At 52.4% G+C, this 7,975-nt stretch overlaps 1 protein-coding gene across 1 annotated transcript; it reads right to left on the bottom strand.

Moving 5' to 3' along the window:
• Positions 1 to 298: 298 nt before the first annotated feature.
• Positions 299 to 2,760, bottom strand: LOC134016869 (histone deacetylase 4-like). Its single transcript, XM_062456126.1, has 5 exons — positions 2,641 to 2,760; positions 2,099 to 2,232; positions 1,584 to 1,665; positions 1,284 to 1,422; positions 299 to 647 (listed from the first exon to the last, which is right to left on the bottom strand). Exons 1-5 carry the CDS (start codon positions 2,747 to 2,749, stop codon positions 605 to 607), a joined length of 507 nt encoding a protein of 168 aa, XP_062312110.1. The 5' UTR covers positions 2,750 to 2,760; the 3' UTR covers positions 299 to 604.
• Positions 2,761 to 7,975: the final 5,215 nt, after the last annotated feature.

The following is a 7,975-nucleotide window of genomic DNA, read 5'->3' as shown; positions in this document are numbered from 1 at the left end:
AGTATTTACAGTTCAGTAGATGTTTCATCACACACACACACACACACACGCACACACACACACACACACACACAGATAACTGACATGAGACTCGCTTGGTCTGATGACTACATGGGGAAGTGTGTAAGGTGTGTGTCTTGTCTGCGTGTGTGTGTTGTACTGTAGAACCTTCTCTGAGGCACAGTGTGAGTATGTGGTGTGTCTGTGTTGTACTGTAGAACCTTCTCTGAGGCACAGTGTGAGTATGTGGTGTGTCTGTGTTGTACTGTAGAACCTTTTCTGAGGCACAGTGTGAGTATGTGGTGTGTGTGTGTTGTACTGTAGAACCTTCTCTGAGGCACAGTGTGAGTATGTGGTGTGTGTGTGTGTTGTACTGTAGAACCTTCTCTGAGGCACAGTGTGAGTATGTGGTGTGTGTGTGTTGTACTGTAGAACCTTCTCTGAGGCACAGTGTGAGTATGTGGTGTGTCTGTGTGTATACTGAGGGTTTTTAAGGCAGAGCTCCTCCCTCTCTGTAGTCATGTGACAGCACAGGAGCTGCAAGGCTATTGGTGGATAAGGACTTTGTGAATGTGAGGTCTGTGCGGTGATTGGTCAGTATATTCTACATGGTGTCCTCCTCGTGCTCCATTGGCTCGTCAGACAGGCTGGGGGCGGAGACAAGTGGAGACAGAGGGTTTGAGACGGCGGTGTAAACGGGCAGGTAACATTTAATTCAGAAAAGTCTGTTTTCAGATGGTCTATAGAAGATTTGTATACAAGACAGTCTATTTTTAGATAGTCTATAAATTATTTACGTGACATAAGACAGTCTGTATTGTCATAGATCAGATAATGAACTATAAACACGATACATTACTAGAAACCTAACCATCACCAGTTTCTGCATGTCAGAAGATGTTTCGAATGTCATATTTTCACAGAATATTGATGTTTTGTAAATCTTGACAGTTCCAGTGTGTGTCCAGAGCCTGCAGCTCCAGAGATACAGAGAGAGAGCCTGCAGCTCCAGAGATACAGAGAGAGAGCCTGCAGGGTGTGGAGGCTTCTGGAAAGTTTAAAGAATGTGTACTCGGGTGTTTTGCTTGTGTTACGTAATGTTTGGAGCTATGTGAACGATGCAGGAATGTGTGTGTGTGTGTGTATAAGCATTCGTGTAAGCAACGTGTGTGTATACGTGTGTGTGTGTGTCTGTCTATTAGTATGTGTGTGTATACGTGTGTGTGTGTGTCTGTCTATTAGTGTGTGTGTGTGTGTGTGTGTGTGTGTGTGTGGGTGTGTACCTCTTGCTGGTGAGGACCCCTACAGACAGAGAGGCCAGGGCGTTGACAGCATCAGTCTCCTCACACTCTGTCCTCTGAGCCCCCAGGAAGGACAGAGCCACGCTGCTGCTGTAGGCCCGCAGACACGGCCAGTACTGACCTGCACACACACACACACACACACATGTGAGACAGAGAGAGAGGGGGGGAGAGAGAGATGTATAGTGAGAGAGAGAGTGAGAGAGAGAGAGAGGTAGAGTGAGAGAGGTAGAGTGAGAGAGAGAGAGGTAGAGTGAGAGAGAGAGGGGAGTAGAGGAGTACCGTGGATCTGTAGGACTCTCTGGAGTGAGCAGACTCCATTAGGACTGGGCTTCTGGAGTAACACTTCCTCTGACAGAGGCTCCTAGGAGAGGAGGAGGGGAGAGGAGGAGGAGGAGCAGAGAGGAGGAGGAGGAGGGGAGAGGAGGAGGAGGAGCAGAGAGGAGGAGGAGGAGGGGAGAGGAGGAAAGGGATCACTACACAAGCTCACATGCACACAACATTTTAACAAATAAAATGCATGTCCCCTAAATACACCAGCCCCGCCAAAACCCCCATCCCCGCCCCGCCCAGCCCCCCATCCCAGCCCCCCATCCCAGCCCCGCCCAGCCCCCCATCCTAGCCCCGCCCCCCATCCTCGCCCAGCCCCCCATCCCATCCCAGCCCCCCATCCCAGCCCCGCCCCCCATCCCAGCCCCGCCCCCCATCCCAGCCCCCCATCCCAGCCCCGCCCCCCATCCTTGCCCAGCCCCCCATCCCAGCCCCGCCCCAAAGCAGGGTGTGGCATGCCCCCTCACCTCCACCCCCAGCAGGGCGCTGACGCAGGCCTCGGAGGCGTCACAGATGGCGGTGAGGTCGTGACCCCCCTCCAGGGCCAGCACCACCCGACCCCCAGCCAGCCCCATCAGCTGACGGGTCAGGAACCCAAAACCTGCCACACACACACACACGGTCAGAACCCTGCTCTGGACCCTCTACCTCCATGACTAGGGAGGGACATCAGTCATTGTAATCTCATCCAGTGTTTGCTGGTCTACACTGAGGAGGAGAGGAGAGGAAGAGTGGAGGATGAGAAGAAAGAAAGAATGACTAGTTTAATCTAACAGGGAGTGTGAGTGAGATGAACCATGAACCCAACCCCATGGTGTTGTGATCAGGCATACATCAGGAAGTGTGTGATGATGAGTGCGTGTGTGTGAGTGTGTGATGATTATGTGTGTGTGAGTGTGCGTGTGTGTGTGTGTGAGAGTGTGCGTGTGTGTGATGTGTAATGTGTGTGTGTGTGTGTGAGAGTGTGCGTGTGTGTGATGTGTAATGTGTGTGTGTGTAATGAGCTTACATCGGGGTGTGACCAGATACCCTCCCAGGGGTGCAGGGTGCCCTTCAGCAGCGTCAAACCCAGACGACACCAGCACCATGTCAGGGGAGAACTCCTGCGCTATGGGCATCACCACCGTCCTGGAGGACACACACACGCACACACACACACACACGTTAGATTTCACTGTGCTGTTTACAGATTCCTCCAGCCCCTTCAACACACAAACACACGCATTTAAACAGTTCAAGTACAGGCTGCAGGCTAATGTTAGGCTGGGACTGTTCTAGGGACAGGGGGACTATGCTAGGTCTAGGACAGGACTATGCTAGGTCTAGGACAGGGGGACTATGCTAGGTCTAGGACAGGACTATGCTAGGTCTAGGACAGGACTATGCTAGGTCTAGGACAGGGGGACTATGCTAGGTCTAGGACAGGACTATGCTAGGTCTAGGACAGGACTATGCTAGGTCTAGGACAGGGGGACTATGCTAGGTCTAGGACAGGACTATGCTAGGTCTAGGACAGGACTATGCTAGGTCTAGGACAGGGGGACTATGCTAGGTCTAGGACAGGACTATGCTAGGTCTAGGACAGGGGGACTATGCTAGGTCTAGGACAGGACTATGCTAGGTCTAGGACAGGGGGACTATGCTAGGTCTAGGACAGGGGGACTATGCTAGGTCTAGGACAGGACTATGCTAGGTCTAGGACAGGACTATGCTAGGTCTAGGACAGGGGGACTATGCTAGGTCTAGGACAGGACTATGCTAGGTCTAGGACAGGACTATGCTAGGTCTAGGACAGGACTATGCTAGGTCTAGGACAGGGGGACTATGCTAGGTCTAGGACAGGACTATGCTAGGTCTAGGACAGGGGGACTATGCTAGGTCTAGGACAGGACTATGCTAGGTCTAGGACAGGGGGACTATGCTAGGTCTAGGACAGGACTATGCTAGGTCTAGGACAGGGGGACTATGCTAGGTCTAGGACAGGACTATGCTAGGTCTAGGACAGGACTATGCTAGGTCTAGGACAGGGGGACTATGCTAGGTCTAGGACAGGACTATGCTAGGTCTAGGACAGGACTATGCTAGGTCTAGGACAGGGGGACTATGCTAGGTCTAGGACAGGACTATGCTAGGTCTAGGACAGGACTATGCTAGGTCTAGGACAGGGGGACTATGCTAGGTCTAGGACAGGACTATGCTAGGTCTAGGACAGGGGGACTATGCTAGGTCTAGGACAGGACTATGCTAGGTCTAGGACAGGGGGACTATGCTAGGTCTAGGACAGGGGGACTATGCTAGGTCTAGGACAGGACTATGCTAGGTCTAGGACAGGACTATGCTAGGTCTAGGACAGGGGGACTATGCTAGGTCTAGGACAGGACTATGCTAGGTCTAGGACAGGACTATGCTAGGTCTAGGACAGGACTATGCTAGGTCTAGGACAGGGGGACTATGCTAGGTCTAGGACAGGACTATGCTAGGTCTAGGACAGGGGGACTATGCTAGGTCTAGGACAGGACTATGCTAGGTCTAGGACAGGGGGACTATGCTAGGTCTAGGACAGGACTATGCTAGGTCTAGGACAGGGGGACTATGCTAGGTCTAGGACAGGACTATGCTAGGTCTAGGACAGGACTATGCTAGGTCTAGGACAGGGGGACTATGCTAGGTCTAGGACAGGACTATGCTAGGTCTAGGACAGGACTATGCTAGGTCTAGGACAGGGGGACTATGCTAGGTCTAGGACAGGACTATGCTAGGTCTAGGACAGGACTATGCTAGGTCTAGGACAGGGGGACTATGCTAGGTCTAGGACAGGACTATGCTAGGTCTAGGACAGGGGGACTATGCTAGGTCTAGGACAGGACTATGCTAGGTCTAGGACAGGGGGACTATGCTAGGTCTAGGACAGGGGGACTATGCTAGGTCTAGGACAGGACTATGCTAGGTCTAGGACAGGACTATGCTAGGTCTAGGACAGGGGGACTATGCTAGGTCTAGGACAGGACTATGCTAGGTCTAGGACAGGACTATGCTAGGTCTAGGACAGGACTATGCTAGGTCTAGGACAGGGGGACTATGCTAGGTCTAGGACAGGACTATGCTAGGTCTAGGACAGGGGGACTATGCTAGGTCTAGGACAGGACTATGCTAGGTCTAGGACAGGGGGACTATGCTAGGTCTAGGACAGGACTATGCTAGGTCTAGGACAGGGGGACTATGCTAGGTCTAGGACAGGACTATGCTAGGTCTAGGACAGGACTATGCTAGGTCTAGGACAGGGGGACTATGCTAGGTCTAGGACAGGACTATGCTAGGTCTAGGACAGGACTATGCTAGGTCTAGGACAGGGGGACTATGCTAGGTCTAGGACAGGACTATGCTAGGTCTAGGACAGGACTATGCTAGGTCTAGGACAGGGGGACTATGCTAGGTCTAGGACAGGACTATGCTAGGTCTAGGACAGGGGGACTATGCTAGGTCTAGGACAGGACTATGCTAGGTCTAGGACAGGGGGACTATGCTAGGTCTAGGACAGGGGGACTATGCTAGGTCTAGGACAGGACTATGCTAGGTCTAGGACAGGACTATGCTAGGTCTAGGACAGGGGGACTATGCTAGGTCTAGGACAGGACTATGCTAGGTCTAGGACAGGACTATGCTAGGTCTAGGACAGGACTATGCTAGGTCTAGGACAGGGGGACTATGCTAGGTCTAGGACAGGACTATGCTAGGTCTAGGACAGGACTATGCTAGGTCTAGGACAGGACTATGCTAGGTCTAGGACAGGACTATGCTAGGTCTAGGACAGGACTATGCTAGGTCTAGAACAGGACTATGCTAGGTCTAGGACAGGGGGACTATGCTAGGTCTAGGACAGGGGGACTATGCTAGGTCTAGGACAGGGGGACTATGCTAGGTCTAGGACAGGACTATGCTAGGTCTAGGACAGGACTATGCTAGGTCTAGGACAGGGGGACTATGCTAGGTCTAGGACAGGACTATGCTAGGTCTAGGACAGGACTATGCTAGGTCTAGGACAGGACTATGCTAGGTCTAGGACAGGGGGACTATGCTAGGTCTAGGACAGGACTATGCTAGGTCTAGGACAGGACTATGCTAGGTCTAGGACAGGACTATGCTAGGTCTAGGACAGGACTATGCTAGGTCTAGGACAGGGGGACTATGCTAGGTCTAGGACAGGACTATGCTAGGTCTAGGACAGGGGGACTATGCTAGGTCTAGGACAGGACTATGCTAGGTCTAGGACAGGACTATGCTAGGTCTAGGACAGGGGGACTATGCTAGGTCTAGGACAGGACTATGCTAGGTCTAGAACAGGACTATGCTAGGTCTAGGACAGGGGGACTATGCTAGGTCTAGGACAGGGGGACTATGCTAGGTCTAGGACAGGGGGACTATGCTAGGTCTAGGACAGGACTATGCTAGGTCTAGGACAGGACTATGCTAGGTCTAGGACAGGACTATGCTAGGTCTAGGACAGGACTATGCTAGGTCTAGGACAGGACTATGCTAGGTCTAGGACAGGGGGACTATGCTAGGTCTAGGACAGGACTATGCTAGGTCTAGGACAGGACTATGCTAGGTCTAGGACAGGACTATGCTAGGTCTAGGACAGGGGGACTATGCTAGGTCTAGGACAGGACTATGCTAGGTCTAGGACAGGACTATGCTAGGTCTAGGACAGGGGGACTATGCTAGGTCTAGGACAGGACTATCCTAGGTCTAGGACAGGACTATGCTAGGTCTAGGACAGGACTATGCTAGGTCTAGGACAGGGGACTATGCTAGGTCTAGGACAGGACTATGCTAGGTCTAGGACAGGACTATGCTAGGTCTAGGACAGGACTATGCTAGGTCTAGGACAGGGGGACTATGCTAGGTCTAGGACAGGACTATGCTAGGTCTAGGACAGGACTATGCTAGGTCTAGGACAGGGGGACTATGCTAGGTCTAGGACAGGACTATGCTAGGTCTAGGACAGGACTATGCTAGGTCTAGGACAGGGGGACTATGCTAGGTCTAGGACAGGACTATGCTAGGTCTAGGACAGGACTATGCTAGGTCTAGGACAGGGGGACTATGCTAGGTCTAGGACAGGACTATGCTAGGTCTAGGACAGGACTATGCTAGGTCTAGGACAGGACTATGCTAGGTCTAGGACAGGGGGACTATGCTAGGTCTAGGACAGGACTATGCTAGGTCTAGGACAGGGGGACTATGCTAGGTCTAGGACAGGGGGACTATGCTAGGTCTAGGACAGGGGGACTATGCTAGGTCTAGGACAGGGGACTATGCTAGGTCTAGGACAGGACTATGCTAGGTCTAGGACAGGACTATGCTAGGTCTAGGACAGGGGACTATGCTAGGTCTAGGACAGGACTATGCTAGGTCTAGGACAGGACTATGCTAGGTCTAGGACAGGACTATGCTAGGTCTAGGACAGGACTATGCTAGGTCTAGGACAGGACTATGCTAGGTCTAGGACAGGGGGACTATGCTAGGTCTAGGACAGGACTATGCTAGGTCTAGGACAGGGGGACTATGCTAGGTCTAGGACAGGACTATGCTAGGTCTAGGACAGGGGGACTATGCTAGGTCTAGGACAGGACTATGCTAGGTCTAGGACAGGGGGACTATGCTAGGTCTAGGACAGGACTATGCTAGGTCTAGGACAGGACTATGCTAGGTCTAGGACAGGACTATGCTAGGTCTAGGACAGGACTATGCTAGGTCTAGGACAGGGGGACTATGCTAGGTCTAGGACAGGACTATGCTAGGTCTAGGACAGAGGGGGTAGACTCTCTGGCTCTCCACAGTTCAAAGGCTCCATGGTGAAATCTGGTTCTAGTTAGGAGCTTGTCACTCTCCTCACAGCCCTGACACACACACACACACCCCATATGGGATCCATTACCTCTCATTATCCTGACTGCAGATTCCTCTAGCCATACCCTGACACACACACTAACACATGTACACGCGCTTGAAGACGCACACACGGACGCACAAGCAGGAATACATGCAGACACACACTCATAGAAGCATACACAAGCATAAACACACAGACTCTACATACCGCCCCCCCTCCCACACACCTCACCGCAAAAAAACAATCCACCTCCCTTGTAGACCAATAAACCGCCCCCCTCCTCTCCCCCCCCCCCCTCCTCCAAGCAGTTACAGACTGGGAGAGGGGGAACCCATTAAGATCAATCAGAGAGAGAGGGAAGAGAAGAGAGAGAGGAGGAGGAGGGAGGAGAGAGAGAGGAGGGGTGGGAGGGAGAGGAGGGGGGGATGGAGAGGAGGGGGGGGAGAGGAGG

Source organism: Osmerus eperlanus, unplaced genomic scaffold (genome assembly GCF_963692335.1).
Source record: "Osmerus eperlanus unplaced genomic scaffold, fOsmEpe2.1 SCAFFOLD_134, whole genome shotgun sequence".
Taxonomy (NCBI): domain Eukaryota; kingdom Metazoa; phylum Chordata; class Actinopteri; order Osmeriformes; family Osmeridae; genus Osmerus; species Osmerus eperlanus.
The sequence above is the reverse complement of the archived record's forward strand: the minus strand, read 5'-3'. Positions and strand labels throughout refer to the sequence as shown.

Excerpts from the sequence above, each read along its gene's own strand:
- LOC134016869 (XM_062456126.1), bottom strand. The coding sequence starts at position 2,749 with ATGCCCATAGCGCAGGAGTTCTCCCCTGACATGGTGCTGGTGTCGTCT. Across the intron at positions 2,233-2,640 it reads GTATCTGGTCACACCCCGAT|GTTTTGGGTTCCTGACCCGT; the intron begins GTAAGCTCATTA and ends TGTGTGTGGCAG. Across the intron at positions 1,423-1,583 it reads GAGAGTCCTACAGATCCACG|GTCAGTACTGGCCGTGTCTG; the intron begins GTACTCCTCTAC and ends GTGTGTGTGCAG.